This window comes from Seriola aureovittata, chromosome 16 (genome assembly GCF_021018895.1).
Source record: "Seriola aureovittata isolate HTS-2021-v1 ecotype China chromosome 16, ASM2101889v1, whole genome shotgun sequence".
NCBI lineage: Eukaryota > Metazoa > Chordata > Actinopteri > Carangiformes > Carangidae > Seriola > Seriola aureovittata.
Genome location: NC_079379.1, coordinates 9,509,244 through 9,532,768, shown reverse-complemented (window position 1 = coordinate 9,532,768; position 23,525 = coordinate 9,509,244). Strand labels below are relative to the sequence as shown.

At 41.7% G+C, this 23,525-nt stretch overlaps 2 protein-coding genes across 2 annotated transcripts in view; one reads left to right on the top strand and one right to left on the bottom strand.

Moving 5' to 3' along the window:
- med30 (mediator complex subunit 30) overlaps positions 1-20,775 on the top strand; it is a 38,683-nt gene extending 17,908 nt beyond the window's left edge. Inside the window, exon 5 of the mRNA XM_056399224.1 lies at positions 14,052-20,775. Within this exon, the coding sequence (XP_056255199.1) occupies positions 14,052-14,147 (96 nt within the window). The 3' untranslated portion in view covers positions 14,148-20,775. The remainder of the gene's footprint in view (positions 1-14,051) is intronic.
- The window catches only part of ext1b (exostosin glycosyltransferase 1b), a 131,186-nt gene continuing 122,278 nt past the window's right edge, over positions 14,618-23,525 (bottom strand). The window contains exon 11 of the mRNA XM_056399223.1: positions 14,618-23,440. Within this exon, the coding sequence (XP_056255198.1) occupies positions 23,255-23,440 (186 nt within the window). The 3' untranslated portion in view covers positions 14,618-23,254. The remainder of the gene's footprint in view (positions 23,441-23,525) is intronic.

Here is a 23,525-nt window from a genome sequence, read left to right as displayed (position 1 = left end):
GTGAGACATGGCAGACCCCCACTGTTCTCTCTGCTGCACCTGAACCCCCCCACCCCCCCCTGCCCCACCCCTCTGCTGCAGCCTGCCACTCGCCTCGCGTTTGATTTAATACCAGCCTAAGTGTGAATAAATTCCTGTCACAGCCCATTAAGGAGGCCTTGGAGAGATCTGGCCTGTTATTAATTCTCCACAGCTCCTCTCTCTCTCTCTCTCTCTCTCCCCCATCTTTTAGTTACTATCTCTCCCACTCTGCTGCTGCTGCTGCTATTTCTCCTCTCTCCCATACCCCCTCACCCTCCTCCTCCTCCTCCTCCTCCTCCTCCTCCTCCTTTCCCTCCCTCACTGCACACTGCCTTGCTTTTTTAATACCCCGTTAATTACCACGTCTGTCCTCTTTATTCAAATGAGAAAGGGAGAAATTAAAAGCAAGGAGGATGTTTGTAATTTCAAATAGAAAAGCCATCCTCTGTCTGGCTCTGCTCTTCTTCTCTCCTCTCCAGACCTGAGTGAGCTAGCTGCCGACTCTGCGTATATAATGAATTCCAGTGGCACTGGTGGTTAGTTTTATCTGAAGAGCAGGCGGGGAGTCTGCCGAGGCCTGATGATAAACAAACGCAACCTCCTAACTGTAATAAGAGCGGGAGAGAGGGATGCAGCTTGGTTGGCAGATGCTCTCTCTCTGTCTCCTTCCATCTCCTTTGCTTGCTTTGCTCTCTCGCTCCCTCGCTCCCTGTGTCCCTCCTTCTTTCTGTTTCTTTCTTTCCACTCACACAGCCACAGTTACCCCCCTGCTGTGCTCCACTCCCTCTCCCTTTTCTGTCCCCCTTCCTCCCTATACCTTTCTCCCTCTCTTCTTCCATCCCTTCTTTCCCTCTGTCGCTCCCTTCCCATCCTCCACGACTATGTTCAAGCTCCAGAATTAGTAGGCTGCGCACAGCAGGTGCCCGTACCTCTGTCTTGTTAGCAGCCTCATATGTGGCCCATTAGAGGCTGCCTGTATGCCAAAGGCTTTTTAATTGTTTTGCCGGGGTCAGAAGGGTAGTGTAGCCGCAAAGCTTTTGCAGAGGTGGAATCAGAGCTGCTTTTTTTGGAGAATACGTATTTTCCTAGCGTTTTGTTGCATTTAGTGTCAAGTGCAACCCCAATTATTTCTGCTTTGTGTTCCAGTGTTTAAGGGCTATGTAAACAATTAGAGGTGCAGAGTTTTTTCTTTTTTCTAACTATTGTCTAACTGAGCTGCTCTGTTTGGGATTATTGTTTACATGAAAGAAGGCGTGATGTAAGTTGGATAACCTTTATTTTATTTATTTTTTTCTTTTCTTTTTTGCTCAGGTTGCATTGTGCTCATAATTTGCCTGTTTCGGTCTAGGTAGGTCACATGTGTAATATAAGTTAAAGGTACATCAAAGCAAGCTTTATATTTTTCTGATGCTTTTGCGACTTCTTTTAAGAGGAAAAGAAATATGGCGTGCAGACTTGCTTAGACATCAAACAGAGGTAAGTTCAAGTAAAAGACCAAAGGTTCCAGTAAAGGGAGATGGTTTTAATTTAGTTTTAAAGGAGCCTAGGCCTTCGGCACTCACAGGTCATCAGGCATCCACTGGGGGCCTAAACGACAAGACAGTTTTACCTGGTTTGCACCAATAGGAAAAAGCAAGCTACTGCCTGTACAATTCAGCTGAATATTTCCCTTTTATACACACTACTTGTCTCACAAGTAATATGTGTAGTGAAGTGCAATGTGGTGTTAAAGAAACACCAAGGATGGAAAATTGAAAAAGAAAACTGGTCGTAAGTCAGAATCGTACCTTTGCAAGGTGCAGGGCAGTGCAGTGCGTTCACCTCAGACACTGTTAGACAAAGGCCCAGGGTACAAAGAGGTTAAAGGACAGCGTTCAGCATCGTGACGTTCTGAAAACTTTGTATTTTAAATGGATTCTTAAATAATTCTTTAATAACGATCACCTCCAGAGTATGCCTTTGATGCTTTTGATCAATGTTTCGATACCCGCTTGAGTACATGAAATTATTGTAGCACGTGAGCGAACTCTTATTCCTTCTGTTTCTCAGATTTTTCACACTCGATGTTACAGGCTCCAGTGTGAGCGGTGGGCCGAAACATAGGGGTTTGCACTGAGGAGGAAGTGGTGGTAAATGTGGTGCAGTAGATGTAGAGGTAGTGGGACTGTGTAGTGGAGTGCCCGAAACAATCGCCCTCTTTCTCCTCTCTTCCTACCACAATCTCAAGTCTGAGTCTCTGTGGAGGAGGTCGGGGTCTTTGGCTTCTCTCCAAGTCGTATCCAGTTATGTGCTGCCTCCACCGGCACAGTGTTAGGCAGTGTAACATGCTCACTGCCGTATGTATCTGCAGTAGTGTTCAGCCAAGGAATTGTTTTCAATCGAATGTATCCTATGCAGTTTTCAGTGTAAGCAAACACTTTTGTTAAAATTCAATGATTCCTACCAAAAGACACTGTGCGTGTCCTTTATTTTTAACAAGCGTGTTGCAAAGTCTTACGTCATATTATGTGCTAGTCCAGTGAAACCAATGCCATCTCTGCAGTTTCTCTGTATTCTTCTTTCCACTGTGGAAAACCTTCTCTCTTGCTGTCTCCTTTCAGTTTTCAGTTGTGAGACTGTAACACTTTAAAACTTTATCTACTGGCTAGACCTTGAGATTTGACAGGTATGACTCCCTACAATCTGCAGGAAATGTGTATTGAGGTCACTGTATGTGCTGTAAGCAACATTCACACCACAGGGATGTCACTTGTTATTTGACATTATGGCTACCAATCAAATTTCAGAAAACAAGATGTATGCTTTGTCAGAAGAGAAAAGACTCCTGAATAAGGCTCAGCCCCAGCATGCCGCAGGGTTGGCTGGACGGGGTAGCTAACAGGTTTTGCAGTCTACGTGGTCGGTTACAGTGAGTAGTTAAGGTGCTCAGTTCAAATCGTGTGGGTTTAGGATGCGGCAAAATATTGCAAGAAAAATATCAGAACCATGAAAACAAGGAGTCGACAACAAACACCTGCAGCCTCTCTGGTGTGCAGCGTAAGGGATGTGAATGGTCTGATGAGGTGCGTTTGTTTTCCGATTTAGCTGTAGTCGGAGTTTGTTGTCAAGAGCTGATTGAGGATCTTCGCTGTGACTGCTAAAGGGCATGTTACACCACCTGAAAGCCTGCTATGTTTTTTTTTTTTTGCTTCAAACCCTGTCATCACTTTTCATTCTCCTTTTTATTTAGTAAAGGGAAAGCTGCTTGCTCAGGTGCCGGCAGAAATGTTTACATTTGAACTTGAGAAACTGCCTTGTGTGTATCTATTAGAGTTTTGACGAGGGTGAGGCACGAGAAACATGCTTGTTCTCCTTTCAACCTCAAGTCTTACCTGAGGTTGAAAAGCACTCCATAAAAAAAGCGGAGTGGTTTGGAGCCTTTAAATTGGAATTACCTCTCTTTTTTTTATCTTTGCAGAAATCTGCCTGCTCCATCTCTTTTTTCCTCTCCCCCCTACCCCTGCCTTCACTCTGAAAACGATAGAGGTAATTAGAACCAATATTACTTCATTGGAGAGGTTTCATAGGGGAGGTGATTTTAAATGCGTGTGAGTGATTGTACCAATTTACCACATCATTGAGTCACAAGATGTTTTTGACATCTGAAGAACTGTTGCTGACACCTGAAAATTTAAATAAAAGGTTTTTTTTTTTTTTTTTTTCAACCTCATAGGAGCCCCTCCACTGCCCATTTACAAACCCTTGAAGTATCTTGTTTACTTAGAGTGTGAGAGGATGTGTTCAGCTCGGCCTCAGATGATACAAGCTCCTGACAGACATCTGAGAGAGATGAAAGAAAGATGTCCTGTGTGCTCTGCGATTGAGCCGGCGGGGAATCACTCTCCAAATGCTGGCTTCAGGCTCTCTGGGCGCTCAAACGCGTGCGCGTGCACCCCAGCGCACGCGTACAAGCGCACAGGACATGCACAATCATACCTACACTACACACTCGTACGCTCCCCACATCATCTGCTCTAGCCTGCAGATCAGCAAGCCTTCAAGCAGCGGCCGCCCTCTGCAGCTACTTTGAAACTCTGCTCTACCTTCCTCTGTAGTCCCTGCCATGAGCTAGCTAGTTAGCTGCACAGATGTCAGAAAGGAAAGACCTCTAATTAAACAGAGTGAGGAGGAAGACTCAGCCGTTTTTACCATGTTTAATGTTGACTGATAGAGAGTTGAATCTGTAACAGGAGCCTCGCTGATATATCCGCTGCCTGATATTATTGGCAAATATCACATTTGGTGTCATATATGTCGAGAGATATGCAAAAATATATTTTTTTATTAAGTCTCCCCCTTAGTCCTCAGGGAGAAAGTTAGCTTTTCAAACTATTTCCACACTGGTATTGGCCTCAGACGTCTTATGTTTGTTGGGGCTCTACCTGTACCTGAGGCTATATGTCTGTTTGCCTGGGCTTCAAGGGATCATACATATGCAGTCAGTACATGTGGAAACCCAGAAGGTTGTGATTTGAATTTCATTCTGCTTATCAGTTCTCAAGCTGCTGTAGCTAATCTGCTGTGTGTACATATTAACCCTTCTGCTCCCCTGAACTTAGTATGAACTTAGATACTACGTGCGCTAAGACATGAGAGTGTATTGCATGTGCAATATATATATATATATATATATATATATGTGTGTGTGTGTGTGTGTGTGTGTGTTTGAAAAAACATGTCACTCAGCCCCTACCTACCCAGTAAACACAGCTGTATTCCTTGAGATTTTGCTCGCATGTGCAGTTTTGCTGTTGGTGAAGTCACTTGCATGGCTGCCCATCATTGGTTTTAAAGCAACAGCACTCCAACCTTCTTGTCCCTCATTTATTATCACTGGGAACCAAATCACAAAGGAAAGCCCAATCGATGGGGCTACCTGGCAGAGACTCAAGTGCTTAGGAGAGAGCGAGGGGGCGCCTAGCCTCAGATACTTCTAAAAGGCTAAATCGATTGCAACCCTTCTGCAACAGTCGGCTGACACTGCAGGCTTTCCACCTCAGCGCTGTGGACGTATTGAAAGAACCCCATTGGTAGGTGTATGCAAGGATGACAACATTGCTATTGTATTTCTGCCACCCCTGGAAGAGAAAGCTTTTATCTGCCTTCAAAATCCCTTTAAAGGGCTTCATTCCCTTGGGAAAGCCCATGCCAAACACAGAACACACTGGCACTTAAACCTTCCCGTTGAGAAAAAGGCCATAAAGTTTATAAAGTCAATTAAGACTTTTTTTTTTAACTGATGTCAGGCAAATTAAAGCTGCTTGGCCCGGCTCCCCGTGGGTATACTGTCAGATGGTGAACCAGGACCCACTCAGCGTCACAGGGTTCCCCAGACAGGGCACAGTAAGCAGCTTACTTACCCCCAACTCACATGTGCTTTTTACAGGTTTCCTCAGAGTGGGCCTGTGTGTTTTCTCGTAAAGTGACATTTCACGTTGGTGGAACATTTTTACATCATGCTGTAGTGCAGTCTCGAAGCATTCACAATTAACTTCACCACCGCCGAAATCGCACTTTTTAAAAAATTTAACGTAGAAGTAACTGCGGCAGATATTACATAATGTGAGCAGATAAATTTGTTACCACGGACAGTTAAAATCAGTAGATTTGCTCCTGTTTGCTCATGTTTAACTAAGATCAGTCAGACAGTACAGCTGCACATACAATCACCACTCGCAGCCTGAATTTTTTTCTTAGAACTCCCTTGCACTACATAATGTGAAAGTGGTATTGTGTGGAGATAAGATTTCACTCTGTAGCTTGCACCTGACTTTACCAAATTGGCAACATGTTTAAGATATGGGGCCTCTAGCTTCACTGTGATAAACTGGGGGTGATGTCAAGTCAAGTGGTGGAGGCGTTTGTGCTTGCTGGGTTTGTCGATCCTGATGTGGGTGTGTAAAGAATATTAAGCTGTTGTCCAGAGAGCATATACTGTATGTATAGGAGGCAATGATGCACAATCCCTTTAATATTATACAAATACTCTGGCTGATATACATGAAAAGCAACGATATAATGAACAATTGTGAAAGAGGTTGTGCTCTTGAACCCAGGCTTTTAAAGAAGTAAAACGTGTGGCTGAGACCAACAGTTCTATCTCATTGAAAAATTTACAAAATCAATTTATTCTTCTTCAAAAGGTGACAAAAAGGTGATTATTTCAGTCCTTGGATCTAAAAAAATACAATAAACTTCACTGTTGACTACCCACAAAAGTATGTCTTATTATATAATAAATTATAACCAAAATACATCTGAATAAAGTAATGTTGGATGTCTGATATATAGACATTTTCACAGGAATGTACTGACATTTTATACCAATGTTAGAAATGTGGCTGCATATAAGAATAAAAATGTTTGTTGGGATACTATAGGATTATTGTAAGAGGCCTAAAATAATGAAGGAAGCGAACTAGGGCTCTTGGGGCGGCTGTGGCTGAAGAGGCGGAGCGGGTCGTCCGCTAATTAGAAGGTCGGTGGTTCGATCCCCGGCTCCTCCAGGCCGCACGTACTTGCTGATACTTCTATCATTTGTCATTTGTCATGCTGAATAACATTCATCTCCCGCTGCCTTCACAAAATATACGAAGCATAATGATCACAAATTTCATGTTTAGACTTGATATTTTTTTATGGGTGCAGAATAAGAATTGGTTAATAAAAGTTAATGAGGCAGAGTAGTGGACACATTTCTAGGATGATGGGCTGAGTGTTTCTCCTCAGATTTCTGTCGGGGGGCTGCAGGTAAATGTTTGTGCGGTAAACCAAAGTTATACACGCAAGGTTTTGTTTAAGTGAGATCGGAGCAGGGACAATCCATGCTGCTTATCATTGTTTGTTCAGCCCTACTTCTTTTATCTTGTTTTGGCACATATCACCACTGGTCTTTCTGCCAGGCCACACCGCCATACGACAACCGGTGAAATTAAAGGCTTTCTTCATACAGGTACTCAGAAACTACTTGATTACTTTTCCCATAAGAAATATGCAAAGTGATTGAGGAATGAACATGAAAAGGTCCTGGCAAGAAGTGATGCTCACGCAGACCAGTAGGACGATTGTATGCACAGGGATACAGTACTTTCAGTGGTTACAGTACTTAATTGAGAATGCAGTCTTGACAGCTTTTACAGTAGACACAATCCTTACTAAAAATGTTGGCTCCATGAATTTGGTTTGTCCTAATTCTTCTGCCTAATAAGGAGTCGGGTTTCCTTGAGGACATTTGTCATTTCTGCATAATTTAGGGGATTACTGGTTTCTGGAAAAGCACCTTTCCACACAGTTAAGGCTCCTTTTTTGTCACACTTACTATAAACCATAGAATTTAATTAAATTTGACTTGTGTTTCTTCCAAGACACTATCTCACTGTCTGAGGACAGCGAGGGTTTTTTCTTCAGCCTCTGTAAACCATGTGAAAAGTCAGAGCTGTTTTTGCTTGGGTAATGGAAGGCGTTTTAATGTAGAGCAGAGGGTGCTGAGTGCGTGGATGGTGATGTTGCAGATGGAGGTTTTAACTGCCTCACCTGTGACTAGTGATGATGTAAGAGATATATTGGTGTAAAATACAGGAGGTGCGGTTACGTGTCATGAAAAATCTATATGAGATCTGTGTACAAGGTCTCCCATCTCCTATCCTTTCATTTCATCTCATCATTTCCTTTCCTATCCTTTACACAGCTTCCTCTCCATCTCTCCTCTCCTCTTGTTTCCTCTCTTCTCCCCATCTCCTCGCTTTCCTCTCCTCCCCCAGTCTCTTCCTCCCCTCCCTTCTTTCCTCTCACCTCTCCACTTCCTCCTTCTTCCTCTCCCTCCTCCTCTCATTTCCCTCGCTTTCCTTTCTTCTCCTCTACTCCTCAACTCTTTGCTCCTTTCCTTTCCTTTCCTTTCCACCCATTCCTCTCCTCTCCTCTCCTCTCCTCTCTCTAATCCCTTCTCCTCACTCACAGACACTTACACTTGTAATTCCCAGCCAGATCCGTCGGAGTCAAAGCTGCGATTTGAGTCGCCACCGTCAGGGCGGATTAGCAGAGGAATCCTGAGTGAAGGCACGTTTTCGCTCCACTATATTCACCCTCGCTCCTCCTGTGTGTGTATGTATGTGTGTGTGTGTGAATATTTTAATCTAAGTCGTTTTCTTCCTCGCCATTATCTTAAAGCCCCTCATCAAAAAGCAACGCTAGCGTTCTTAATGTGCTTTGAGAGCGTGGTGGCCGTGTTTTTAATCGTAGATGAAATGGGTTAAATGGCTAAAAAGAACATGAATACCTCATCTTATTCATATGATAATATAATTACAAGATTAGCTTGATTTTTCTATAATGTCTAATGGATCAAAAAACTCCCCAACCGACTTTAATGTGGAGATAAAGCAACAGAATTAATTAATATAGAGATGCCAATTATCAAGCTTGATACGCCTGGAGACGCCCTGTTGTTTGATGGCCTACATTTGACAAATCCCAAGTATTTACAGATTATGATGTTGCGCATTGAGTCGTTGCATCCGATGTGTCACCGAACGACTGTCGAGCAGCGATGCATTGAAGTTACAAGAATCTATTCACTTTTAATTGAAAGCAATCCCCCAATGGCCCAACGGAGATGTGAATGCATGAATATGTTTTGTGACTAATGGATTTCAGGTCAGGGGATGTCTTTTTGGAGGCCCGAGCCAGGATCTGTCTTGACATGACATACAAAGATACAGTAGTTAGAGCTACTCTCGAGGCAAAGTTTCAGTGGAGCAGAATTTTAATAAAGTGATTTCAATGAAAAATTCAGCTTTTTTTTTTTTTTCTCTTTCACTTCTGTCTTTCACCCTTCTACTGAGGACAGCCTCTTTGATCTGATTTGGACGAGTAGGGAAGAAAGGGAGCATGATGAAGGGAATCAGAGAAAAGGCAGACGGGGAGAAGCAGAGAAGGATGGAAGAGACGGCAGTAACGGCACTTCGCCCATGTCATTTAAACAAACAATCATCTGTCCTGGTTGCAAAGAGCTCTCTGGCCCTTTACCAATTGTTGTTCTTTTTTTTTTTTTTTTTTAAAGGCTTCAGCTAATGATGGAGCCACTGTTCCCCGCTTTAGTTATTTTATCACCGAGATCCAAACTGACGGGATTGTTTTAATGCTGATGGTGAACAAGGCATCAAATGGTTTCAGGATAAAAGCTGCAGATACTACTGAGCGATACCGTAATGGATTTTCCTTAGTTACAGGGAGGGTCCCTGTAGATAAAGTGAAAGATGGCGAACCGTACAAACTGAGACAGCTGAGATCTGAAGTGTAGAGGTGAACATGAGTAAATTACAGGAATCCATAAAAAGAGAGTTTATTTACAGGATATATTTAACAAACAACAAATGTTAACTAATAGGCTTTACCGAAATGTATTCATTTAAAAAAATAAAAAAACATTGGTAAATAACTTAAACAGGCAAAATGAAAGCAATTTTATACTTAGGCTATTGAGTGACTGTTGGCTTTCCTTCAGAAATATTTTCTGAGCTTTTAAATAGGGCTGGCTGCAACTAACATTTATTTTTCATCATCAGTTAATCTATTAATTGTCAGGTGTCTAGTGTTCTCAAACTAAAACCTCAAAGATCTTCAACTCAGATTTTGTGAAGCCAGAATCTACAAATATCTGCGTTTTCTGTTGGAGTTTATCAAAATTGTTGCAGATAAATTTTCAGCCAGTTTATCTGTTATTGTTTCAGATCTACTTACTATTCTTTATACTGTATAAAATCTATTCTGCTGTATTAGGATGCTTCCAGTTGCAGTTATAATGTCAAAATAAATGGAGGTTAAAGTGCATGTGACTAGTTTCGATGTCTTCATAAGGGAAAAAAAATCTGTTTACACTGGATGTGACTCAGTTCGAGCAAAGACAGGTACTGTGACATGTCCATCAGGCTTAGCTGAAGTTACGGGCGCTGGAATCAGATTTCCTTTTTATACCCCCCCCCCCCAGCCCCCGCTGCCAACAGTGTTTAATCTCTTGAGATGACAGGTTTCCAAACCTCTGTCCAATGAACAAACTACTTATCGGTCCATGTGATCTTGTGTTTACGAGGCCTGGTTTTGCTTGCAACAAGACTGTGTTTGAAAAAAAAAAAAACGGATCTCACCACAGCCTGTCCCCTGCCCAGATGTTCTGTCAGGGCACCTGAAAGCTCCCTGTGATTGGACACTGTTTACATGAATTTACATGACCTCGTCTTCCAGCTGTGATTTTACACACACACACACACACACACACACACACACACACACACTTACACATACATTCTGTTAAATACACAGACCAGGGATGCAGTGATCTGACTTTTTGACCCTCGGTACAGATCTTAAATTTTGGGTATAAGCTGATACTGAGTACTGGTCCTCTGTCAGTCCTCTGTGTGTACAGTAAGATGAGCTTGTGGTGGTGGTTACATGGTACGAGCTGTAGGGTTATTGTTCACAAATGCGGCGCTGAGCTGCTGTAATAACTGGTGATCAGAGTCGACGCTGCTCTCTCTTTCCTCTTTCTGTCCAGGTGGCAGTTAAAGGAAAAGGCTTTGGTGAACATAATGACATGTTTTCGTTTCTCTTCACAAATCCTCCTGACCTGTGCGTAGCTCCTTTCTTTTCTCTCAATTGAAAGTCGATTTACTAAACAATGCAGCTCGTGTCGTGTTTTTTTTTTAATTTTTTTAAACTGTAGTTGCTAAAAGTCTGTCATTGTTGCCTAGAACCTCAAATATGGGATAAAAACTTCCATGTAGTGTTTCAATTTTTTGTGAAACACATGCAGGAGGTGACATAGCATCAGCAGTGGAGCTGAACTGATCAGTTGATTGACCAAAAAAAAAAAAAATTCAGTAGTTCTCCCACAAAATGATTATTTGTAAAAGCAATCAATAGATGAATCAATAATGAGATTTGTCATTAGTTGCAGCCCTTATCAGTAGCAAATTTAGCTCGAATGAAACAAGCAAAACAGGAAACTGTGGCTCGTACCAGTTCTGTTGGATCAGATCAGTATCAGTGCTGATGCATATTTTATGGAACAAATCAGTGCATCTCTAACACAGACTGATGCACACACATAGAAACACACAGAGACATTTTCAGGTGCAGACCCGCCCGCTCACATTTTGACCTTCGCACACACACCAGAAACAAACACTTGCACAGCTGCACACTCTCCGACACTCAGGCTCACACACATTTTAGCTCACGGCGTCTCACTGCATCTCCTCTGTGTGCGTCAATCTCCATTTCCGCTCCATCTCGGGTCACTGTGCTTTTCCCCTCTCTCTCTCTCCCTCTCTCTCTCTCTCTCCCTCTCTCTCTCTCTCTCTCTCTCTCTCTCTCTCTCTCGCTCTCTCTCCTCTGCCAATACGCCAAAGTCTGCCAGCATTTCCAGGTTATATGAAGCAGGTAGGCAGTCTGCCAGTCTGCAGGAGGCCTTCGGAGACAGGATCTCAGACAGCTCTTCTTTGTTTACTTTCATGAGTTGTTGACTAGCCACCCTGCCGCGGCCGATGCCGTGTCGGAGCATGTCAGAAGAGGCCTACTGTGGATTGAAAAGGCATCAAAACATTATTGTAGGGCCGTTGAGTGGCAGGCCAAGAAATAAGGGAGCCGATCTGCTCCTGTTCCTGAAGCGGTGTCTGTGTGTGTGTGCTGTGTGTAAGGAAATGGTTCAGCGCTCCATTCCTTCCTGCTTTGTTCTCTCTACGTATACCCCTTTTTCCAAACATCATTTTATAGGTGTGAAGGATTAGAGTTGTGCTAATTATGACGTTATGAATGGAATCATATCTCCCTGAGCTTGCAGCATAATTTCTCTGATAATAGCAGTTGTGTTATTCATATATCGAGATATATGCCAGCGAGCTTTTCATAATGAACGTGCCGTGAAGGCTTCGCTGCCTCTACGGTCTCGTTCTGCTCTGAAAAATGTGGAATTTTCATTTCTAGTTTCAAAGAAATCCGGGACCAGATTATTGTGGAAGAATCTGGATTCGAAAGTAACAAATGTTGACCTTGAAGGCAAATCTAGCCGTTTTACACTCGAAAGCCGAGATGAAACATGTATCTAAGGCTGCAGCTCTTTTTCATGTGAAAAAATGTTTAGTTAAAAAGAAAAGAAAAAAAAAACAGAAGCAGTTTTGTATTCTTTGTTTAAAAAAGACTGAAATTATAAAAGGCTCAAAGTATCATCTCATTAATACGGAATAAATGATGAGTTAGAAGAGACTTGCTTGTCAGGGTAATGAGGCATATCCCATGTAATACACACACACGCTCTCAGAATCAAAGTGAAAGTCAGAGAGAGGGAGAGTGAAAGAGGAAGAGAGAAGAGAGCGAGAGAGCTTGAGCGGCAGTGAGAGCCCCTCGGAGAGAGAGAGACGGGAAGGCTTCCAAATGTTCCACTCTGGAATATCTTCAAGGACAATCAGCTAAACAGTTGATATTAAGAGAGCTGTGTGAAATCGATTGCTCAAGGTGTTATCTGCGCTGCAAAAATGTCTGGTAATTAGTCATGGCTAAAGGAGTGTTACCGAGAGAGTGAGATGGATTTAATCTTAATAGATTTCACTGCACTGCAGATACAGTAGCTCCTGACTGAAGGAGCCCGTCTTTCTCTCTCTCTGGCTATTTTTCAGAAGAAAAGAAGCTGAGTAAGAAGCTGTGATGTACCGCTGCTGCTAAATTTGCCCAACACTCCAAATGTAGATGTTTTGCCCGACTTACCTGATCAAAGGCAGCACACATTTGGCAGCTGTACCTGTTTTTTCAATTCTGACTTTCCAACAGCAGCAGCAGCAGCAGCTCAGGAGCCATTATTTGTTTATGTATAAAGCTTGGGCAGTGAGGTACTTCAGTCCATGGCAGCTGTTGACTTAGAGATCTTGGAAGCACATTCAGAGGCAATCGGCGGACAAAGCCCTCAGTGACTGACAGGGAGATTGGGTTGTTTGCTCCTCTGTGATGTACCTGTACGCCGCTGAAGCAAGCCAGATGTGTTAGTTCAGCGATTAGCCAGGACCAGGATTGATTAAGTCAACTGACGCACTGAGTACTTGAGGAGAGGTCAACATGCAAGTGAGAAAACTTTGTCTATTGTGTGTGTCAGGAGGAAATACCTGAAGTTAAATGAGGCTTTCAAACGTATTAATCCTCATCCCATATAAAGTCTGTGGGTAAGGCAGGTGTCATTATATGTTTTTCTGTCAACAAATCCCATGAAAAGACCAAAACCAACTATGTGGTTTTGTCTGTGTCACTGAACCCCAGGCTCATTCATTTCTACTGAAGATGTAAGTCTTTTAAAACAGGTCACAAATACAGTTAGGCTCTGGGTATGTGGTATATGTATCTGTTGGATGGTTTACCATGAAATATGGTACATACATCCACATCCGCCTTAGGATGATTTGCTGAAACTTTGTTGATTCCAAAGCTTTTAATCTCTTAAATTTGTCCAATAATTTAGTTCATGAAAATAACTAAGACTAATGCTAAATTTGAAGAGGACCTTCAACTATCTTTTCTCACAGGACTTCCTGCTGGGCAAAAACTCCCTGTTCATTTTCTCATGCGAGCAGCAAAACCGCTCGGTCATTAGGACGGAGATTACATCTGGAATCAGTTTTTCTCAGTAGTATGGTTAAGTGAATTATATTTTACAAGGCTTTATAGTGGTGCAGCAAGTGTGAATTATGTGCTGTGCTGATGGCATGTCGTCAAAGTAGTGCAGATGGGAAAAATATTAACTTAAGTAGTACAGTGTAGCTGCTTCTTGATTGTGATCCATAACAGCACTATGAGCTTTTTTTTTCTTCTACTGAAAATGTAATTGCTTGATCGTTTCTTGAAATGTTTTGTCAGTGACACTCTGATATTTTCAGATTTTTTTTTTTTTTTTTATTCTTTGCATTTGAAAATACATAATTTCTTTTCTCTTTTTGTCATTTTTCTTGCAGAAGCTGAAGCAGAAGAATCAGCAGCTGAAGCAAATCATGGACCAACTCCGCAACCTCATCTGGGAGATCAACTCCATGCTGGCTGTCAGAAGCTGAGCCACAAACACACACGCACTTACACACACAAACTCGCACACACACCCTCAATCATGTAAAACACACACACACACACACACACACACAGATGCACACATTGACTATAAATAACGGTCAGGATAACTGGACGTTTGACAGGGTAGCACAGACTGGCTGAGGCTGCACTTTACAGAAGAAATGGGGACTTTGGCAATATCAGCCCTTTTTGCTGAAGAAAAAGACATGAAACAATAGAAGGAAAACAAGAGGAGACAAATGAAGGCTGAGGGTGACATCAACATGGGCGATGGCAGAAAATATTCTGTCTACCTCGATATTCTACACTTCAATCAACATTATGACTGAATCGATCTGAAGAGCTGATATACTATGTTTTATCTATTTGTAGGTACTAGCTCAATGGAGATGCATTGCTATATTATATTTAATCCTCATATTCTGTATATCTGTTACGGTTCATAATATTAGAATTGTCTGAAGTCCTAAATTAAAAAAAAAAAAAAAAAAAGTTTTTTATCACCTCCAAGAACTTTAATAAGAAAGACAGACACTGTGGCAAATTCATGAATCTTATTCTTACTATATAGATCTGATTTTTTTATTTGATGTAAACTTATTAATATTTCGCTCTGATTGGATTTGACATGTTATAATAATGTGTTAAAGATTCTGCTGATCTATAAATTTTGCTGTGATTTTTTTAAAAGCCATTGCTGTGTTTTGCGTTTTTTCGATATCAGTGCGTTGAGTATTTGGTAAAACAGCTAACCCGGCACTAAACACACTCCTACCTCTGAGAGTTATTTACCTTTTTAAAGTAAAATATAAAAGCTGGTATTCAAATAATAGCAAGGGAAGCAGCCAGCACCAACAAATAAAGGCTGTGTAAAGAAATGTTTAGGGAGTAGGAATTATCTGTAGCCTACAATAACAGCTCAGATAGTAAATTTAGTGTAGTGTACATTTCCACAGCACAAATTCCAATATTGCAACAACAGACTTATGTCATACCCACCACAGAAATACAACTATAAAAGGAGGACTGCAAGTGGAAGAGTGTTGAGTTTCATTCATAGTAGCTTCACATCATCCTAGGAACGTGGTGGAAAGGGAGCCAGAGTTAGTGCGGGAGATGGAGCGGTACCTACTAGATATAATTGGGCTCACCTTCTCGCATAGCACTGTCTCGGGAACCAAACTCCTGGGAGAAGGAGTTGCCCAGGGTGTTTGTTGCCGGGTGGCTGCGAGGCTACCCACGAGGCTGAGGAAGAGCGCCGCTCTGTTCAGGTTGGAGGCAGATTGGTTCAGTGTCAGTAATAATGTGGTCGTTGTACCGGACCGCTGTGGTGAAGAGGGAGTTAAGCCGGAAGGCAAAGCTGTCTATTTAGCAGTTGATTTATGTTTCAACCCTCACCTATAGTCATGAACTCTGGATGGTGACCAAAAGAATGAGATTGAAATGAGCTTCCTCTGTAAGGTGGCTGGGCTCACCGTTACAGAAAGGGTAGGGAGCTTAGGCATCTGTTGGGAGCTCGGAGTAGAGGTTTGGGCGTCCGATCAGGATTCCTCTTAGCTGCTTTTTATTGGATGTATTCTTGCAACTGGTAAGAGCCCCCCTGGTAGACCCAGAACACGCTGGAAAGACTACATATCTCATCTGGCCTGGGAATGCCTCGGGTTTCCCCAGGAGGAGCTGGATAACGTTGCTGGGGAGAGAGATGTCTGGACTACCTTGCTTAGCTGGATAGGGGGCAGAAAACTGATGGCTTGATGGATGGATTTCTTTGAGCAAGAAAGAGGGGTTGCTCCTGAGAGAGTGTGACATTCCTCTTTTATGACACTTGCAGCCACAAAGTGGACTTTATGATACAGTTTATAATTTTATATACAGTGGGGCCTATAAGACCACTTTCCCATTCACTTGAATGGGAAATACCATAGACAACTGAGTTATCTGTACTGTATATGCAAAAACAAGCCAAAATGAATTAATAGCTTAACTTTTATGATGGTGTTTATGAATAAGCCATTTGCAGTGGGCTGTAAGCAAACACTGGCATGAGTGTGTGTATGTATGTACTGCACAATATCAAATAGTAAATAATTGGATTCAGCTGTACGACACATCCTGCTCCAGTTTTTACACGGCCTATATTGCCACCACATCTCGAATCTGTTGTAAACAAGGCTGTGGGCACATTTCCACTGAAAACATGGACTTTATTTTCTCTTCCGTTTGCCAGTTTAACTTACAACTACACCCTCTGTTAACTGGCGTGTCCCTATAGGTGGGGAAATTACTTATTTGTGTTCTGGCTCCAGCCCGACTGGATTTTTGAGGCTGACTCGTATATTGATATTTGAGACAGACCTGGTAATGTTATATATTTGCCTATTTCTTTATTTTTTTAAAACATAAATGCATGACATGAACAAACAATCTTGATACAGATTCATTAGATTTGTGTTTTTTTTTATAGACAGAACTTGTCAGAGCTCTCTGGTGAACAAATACCAATGGTGACACTATTTCTAAATGACCTCAGACCTACTTTGGCATTTCTGTGCTATAATTTCTTGTGGTTGACATCTTCACAGATATCAATATATCTGCCAAAAGCTGATATCATCTGACACAGTAACAGTATAAACATACCGTCGTTTAGCCGTAGGTAATTTTAGATGAATGATTAAATAAATAAACACCTGATATGCATGAGCGCAGCTTGCTTATCCATAACTTCACGCTGAGTGGTTTGAAAGTAAATAAACCTGACAGTTATCTGAGGAGTTGTATGAGTGATCAAAGTTAGATTTATTACCGCAGACCTGGTTGCGACACATGATCCAAATCATCGCTGTTTCAAAGCTGCAGTTTCCCTCCTGGCGATGTGAGGTTGCAAAGATTATGGTTGGTGAGAGCATCCACATTCTTTTGCATCCTTCACAAGGTCGGTCAGAAGATTTAATTTTTTTTGCCAAAATTTGATTTTTTTTTAACAAGCTCATAGTCATCAGTGAAAGTTTCTGCCTGAACACCATCTCTTGGCAACTTCTAACATGTTAGGACACCTCAGGAGCTTTCCTAATTAGCAGAAATAGAAGTTGTTCTTTAAGTTAGGAAGATTGATGAAATGCCTGTACTCCAGATTTACTTTTTGGCCTCTTAGGACTGATTTCCTACTTTGATATACTTGATAAATACAGCCCTTTTTTTTTTTTTTTTTTAAATAAGAAGCCAGCCAAGTCAAGTGGGTGGAGATTTTGGTCTCTATTTGTGTTTTAACTTAAAAAAAAAAAAAAAAAGGAGCTAAAATGTGAGTACATGTGTGCACACACACGCAGGCATAAGGCACCACTGTTAGGTCACAGATATGCATGAGAATATCAGTGTCTGATATGGGTGTGTTTAATAATTCAGAGCAAAGCTGGGGTCATATCTAAGATGTGTTATGAGGCCATTGTCCTCAGGGAGACACAAAAGGACAGATGCAGTGTTGGAGCAATGAGGAGGCTTTCAGCAGAGAAGAAAAAAAAAATCAATGCTCTGAGTAGTGACTAATAAACCCCTCCTCAGTGGTCTAATACAGGGGTGGTTATTATATCTCCGAGGGCAATGCAGCATTGCGGGACTATTATTACTGTACAAATGGAGTGTGTTCTCATTCAGCTGAGGCTGAGGTCAGGGCCTGAGTACTTGTCCATGCACACACCGTCGCAAATGATGAAGCGAATACAAATGTTCAGGGTTACGCTCTGATGTTGACAGTGTGAGCACAAAAGCAAGCACGAAAATACAAACCATCAGTCTCCTCTGTGTCAGCGCAGCCTCTTATCACGCCGTCAGTGTGTTTGTTCATGGGCAGAAAAAATAAGAATCCTCAGACGGTTACAGATAATATCCTGTAATGTCCTTACTAATGTGTATGTAAAGGGTTTAAATCAACTTTTTGATGTACTCATTCTCCGTCACTGTCTTGTAGACTTTCACAGGTGAAGAGACTGATAGTGAAGCTGTTAAGCCGAGTACAAACTAAAGCATGTTTTCCCCTATTTGCTTGTTCCAGACAAATTTTTTAAAAGATTTGAGACAAAGCCCTTAACTCAGCATGGAATCTGTGCTTCTGCTCATAATGTGTAGTTTTAATGGTATCGCAATATAGTTTCAGTATCAGTACCAAAACAATACTTATATCAACAGTTTACTCTGAGAAATGTAAATTATGTTTTGCTACAAACTTCTTTTTAATATAACAAAGAAGCCACAGTTACCAAATAATGAATGTTGTTTAAATATAGAGAAAAGAAAGAAAGGTCTCTATTTGTGTTTTAACTTAAAAATATTCTAAAATCGGCAAAATTTATTAGATCAGAGATCATTTACTTACATTGATCAGATCAATTACAAGATCGTAATTGAGATCAGTTCTCAGATCAATAGTCACAGATCTATTGGTCTGTTTATGTATTTAGTTTTTTGTATCCCCATTAGCTGTCCTCTATGCACTAGTTATCTTTTTAGGGTCCATGTGGTGCAGCATTTATGTCAGCCAATAAGAAATTGCTCTATAACAATGCTAACGATACATCTGTGTTAATTTAGCAACATCTGTACATGTCCACCAGAAAGCCCTAACAAGCTTGTTTTTCCAAGTGTAAAATGTTACCTTTGGTACAACTCTTTAATCATCATGAATATCTGTTGATTATTGAACTCTCAAATAATGATAGGTATTTGTCTCAATAATCCAGGATTGGTTGTGCTCTGAATACAGTGTAATTAAGCAATTATGAATCTGACCGGACATTCAATGACAGTTTTCAGTTCTTGATGGTATTTGATTGTGGTTGGTATAAAAAAAAAAATGTATTGAGGACCGATACTCAGCTCCAGCTTGGAAACTCGTTCAGCATGATTTATACCAGAAAACAAAAATAACTGTTGTATTTGAGTCAAACCATGTAAACACAGCCTGTTAAAAAAATAACACAAAGAGATGCATTTATCATCAAATATGAGTTTATTTTTTTTTTATAAATCATTCTTACAAAATTGGCATTTATCTATTTCATTTGTGACCTCTATAAAAGTCTTCTGTTAATTACAAGGTAGGAGGGAGGAGAAGGCATCAGGACAGCTGGGCTTGACCGAGTCCTTACAGATCAACAGATATTACTGCTACCGATTGGTAGCGTGATACAGCCAATCGCTGATAAATAATCCCAAACAGGAAGTGGTCATGCGTGGTCGCCTTGGCAACAGTGTCCAAACACAAAGATGAAAACGGGGTGTTTGTAGTAAGAGAATGGAATGCTGTGTCTCATCCAGTGTATGAAGGCAGGGCTGTTCGGGGGGGTGGGTGGGTGGGGGGTGCTATTGTTGCCCGTCTACTGGAAATAGTGTGGGACAGACCGTGCTTGGCATGTCAAGAACTCAAATGTTGATAAAAGGCACAAATCAAGAACAGACTAGTTTCCAGAACACATGCCGCCGTCGCTATAAACACCAACTGCCTGGCACATTTTGGGTAAACCTTCTTCCATCTGTGTTGAAGCGCACAATGATAACTTGCATAATGTTCCTCCAGATCAAATGACAGGCGTTTTTTTTTTTTTTTTAAGTGGATGCAGAGGTTTTCCTTGTGGCCTAACTCGCATCCATCACACTCTGATGACACACTGTACGGCACGCCAACTGAAAGATGGGACAGAGTCTGCTGCCAAGTTTATCTGACCTGAAACGCAGGCTGTGAAAGAGGCAATTTAAACAACTGTGTCAGAGCCCCAGACCCATTATTGTAATGCATTGGGGGAAGATGTTAGAGCAGGATCTGAAAATGTTTCCATCTGGTACAGGGGACCCAGCTGCTTATTATTTTCCATGTTTCAGTTGGCGTAGTCTTTATTGGGACTTTGCAATTTGACTCCCATGGAGAGCCAAGATGGTGCGGCCCAATCCAATTCTATATCACTGGTGTATGCAATCTTTTCAGGAGTTGAAGCTCTGCTACGACGACTCTGAAAATGTTCCCCCTTTCTCTCTCTCTCTCGGGCAACTTCTGTACGAGAAAGTGATCGAGTGTGATAGATGTTTCCCTGGAAAACCAATGCAAAGTGAAACATAATATGAGCTTTATATCGGCATCTGTGGATTAATGTGCACAGTGTGTCGAAAATAAAATGAATAAATACCATTAACTCCCCTCAGCGATGCAGAATCAGTCTCATGTATTCGCCACGTCATCTCAAATCGTACACAGTCTTTTTTTTTTTTTCCCAAAAAAATAAATATATGTCTATGTACAATGCTGACAGTTGCAGGGATTTGAAATGGGTGGTGTTTTTTTTTCTTTTTTCTTTTTTTTTTTTTGCAAAGCTGGGGGACGTGGTTCTCATGAGATAATCAACAACAGTGATTCAAAAAAAATCTAACATAAAAGACTTGATATGGATTCAAACAATATGGTTCTGTGAAGATGAAATAGGGACCAGATGCAGACCAAGTGAGGAGTATGTTTTTCCCATAATCACATACTGTAGATGATCGAACACTTTGTTGTGACTCACATTAAATGGATCATAAATCTCTCCTGGCAAAAGTAAAAAAAATAAAAAAATAAAAAAAAAATCACAATCCAGAATTTAAATACAAACATTATATTCAAAACAATGGTGTGAGGAAAAAAAAAAAAACATGATAGTCCTGCTGGGTTTGATATGATCTGCTGGAACAGAGTAGCTTTGCTGTGGCAGTATTTGGATTATGACACCTGAAAGCATGAGCATCCCCATTGTTGACACTGTAAAGGCTTTACAATACATTTTACATAAACTCTTTGTAGAACAAAACGTAAATTAATGAAAAAGTAAAAACAGTCATTGAATGTGTGACACTGATACTGATTGATGTCGATGACAGCTACCGATTAGCACACACCCTGAAAAGCTTTGGCTGAGACATTAAGCTGAATGCCTGCCTGACAGAAAGGCCACTAAAAGCACGCTGCTTTCATTCAAGTGTCTGCAGACTAAATGTGAGTGTGAGTGGACCGTCTGTGCTCTGGGGCTGCACGCAGACCTAATGACAGCACGCAGCAGCTCCGCTATGAGCCAGCCATTTTCTCTGACAGCCTCTCCCTTTGAAGTGATCAATTAAAAAGGTTGAGAGAGCTTATTTTAGCATTTTGATCTGGTTGTCTGATACCAATAAGGTAATTTAAGGTGCAAAATGTCAGGCGGTTTGATGTGGATACAACAACGATATGAGCAGCTGTTTATAAGTAAAGGACAAGCAGGGCCGCAAGGGAGGGTGTGTTAGGGAGGGAGGAAGGGAGGGAGGGGGGAAAGCTGTCCTCCCAAGGCTAGCATTAGCCAGCAGGTCATGTTTGTGGGTCGCTGCTTTCACAACACAATGGTCCATAATGTTAGAGTGTTTCAGCAACAGATTGTCCCCCGGGAATAAAACAGCACTCCAAATGAAATAGGTTTACCTAATTGAAGCCCAAACGTATCTCTGCCTGACAAATGGAGGATAAAACCTTCTGTCAATTTAATGGCTCTGAGGTTCTCTGATATGTCACGGGGGAGAGAGAGACAGAGAGCGAAAAAAAGAAAAGAAGTAATGGTGGCAGGAGAGCCACATCGGACTGATGACTAGAATATTTCAAGAGGAGAACATCTAGGCGTCTCAGACTGATGTAGGCAACGTGATGTGCAATAAACAATTTTAAAGGCAGACCCTGATGTCAGAATGGCACTGATGCTCTAAGCATTAAAAAAAAACATCTCTCTATAAGCACTCCTGTGAAATGATGCTGGTCACTAAAGACCTGCTATAGTCTGAAATTTTCTCCCTGTAAGGATAGTGCTGTGAGGCCGTGCAGGAAGTTAAAAAAAAAGGGTGAAACGAGTTTGGGTTAGAATGCAGCGTTCTGCTCCATTTCATCCAGAAATGTTCATTTCGCTCATTCCAACGGAGGGAAAATGTACTCTGCTTGAGCTTATGGTTGGATGAACCAACTTTTCAAGGCTCTGTACACACAACACACACATACGCACAAAGAAGAGTGAAAGTAGAGAGTTTGAAGGGGTAAAGAAAAGATGATGAAAGCAAGTGGGAAAAAAAAAGATAAGAAAAAGTACAAATGCCATGGTGAGTATGAGAGGAAAATGGGATATGAAACGAAATGTTTTTCTAACTTATCTTAGTGATAACAGGGAAGCAAATAGACCATTATAAAAGCCATATCAGCACATCAAGGAATGAGCCAAGGATAGGACAGACAGGATGTTTTCAGACTTGAGGCTCAAGGATGTGTGTCGATAGCTGAGAATATCAGGAGATAATGGCTTCTTTTCAATGAAAACCTTGTAATAACAGGTTGGACACTGCTGTTAACCTTTTCTGTCTCAAAAAAGAAAATATTAAAAACTGATGATGCTCCGATTTAAAAAACCTCGGAGCGAGGAAAAAGGGTTGACAGTGTTACAGAGAGCTGATTTGTACAATGAAATCAAAGCAACTAAAGAACAGGGTTTCCCAGGCTATAAAGCAAGGGTTTTGGTAGTGAGTCCAGGTATTATGTCCTGATGCAGACTGGGGTTGCTAGGGGTGACCAGTAGGATTTGTGGTGGGCGGGGTTGCCAGGTTTGCAATCATGGACACCTTCCCTCTTCTACCGTCCTGTACATGTGCCGAAAGAGCAGGAAAGTCAATATCGTCCTTGTTCGTGTTGTACAAAAAAATATTCTATTCAAGAGTTCTCGTCGTCAGTAGTGTGTGCTGTGTGTTTGCACATTTGCGAAACATACAGTACTGTTTGGCTTGTCCATCAGTTTGTGTTCTCCTCTTTGTCTGTCTGTGTTTGCGTTTTTTGTTTGTGTTTTTCAAATCCAAACGCCATCTGCTTGTTTCCTATTCATCCCTTCCCGCGTCAAGTCCTGGCAGCAGCGGCGCTGTGGTCATTGGCAATGTGCTGAGTGGAAGAAAGAGCTGTGTCGCTCCCTGTCCATCCTGCTGTAGTCCTACTACTCCTTCTACTCTCCACTGAGTCAGTCTCTCGCACCTCCCCCTGTGTGGGGTCTCCCCCAAGGGGGCGCCGGTCCTGTCAGAGCCTCTCGATGTCCCTGTATTTCTTGCGGAGGATGGAGACCTGGTCCTTGAACAGGACGGGGTCCAGTCTCATCTGGGAGTGGACCAGTGGCATGGCGCCAAACCAGCTGGCGAATTTGTTCATGCAGGTCTGTCGCTGGGCAAAGTGGTCTGGATCGGCCCAGCGAGATGCCCTCGAAGACTGGTAGGAACAAAGAACATGAGGAAGAAAGACAAAAGGACAGGTTTAGAGTCATGCTGTCAGTGTTATGAATAATCATTTCTTT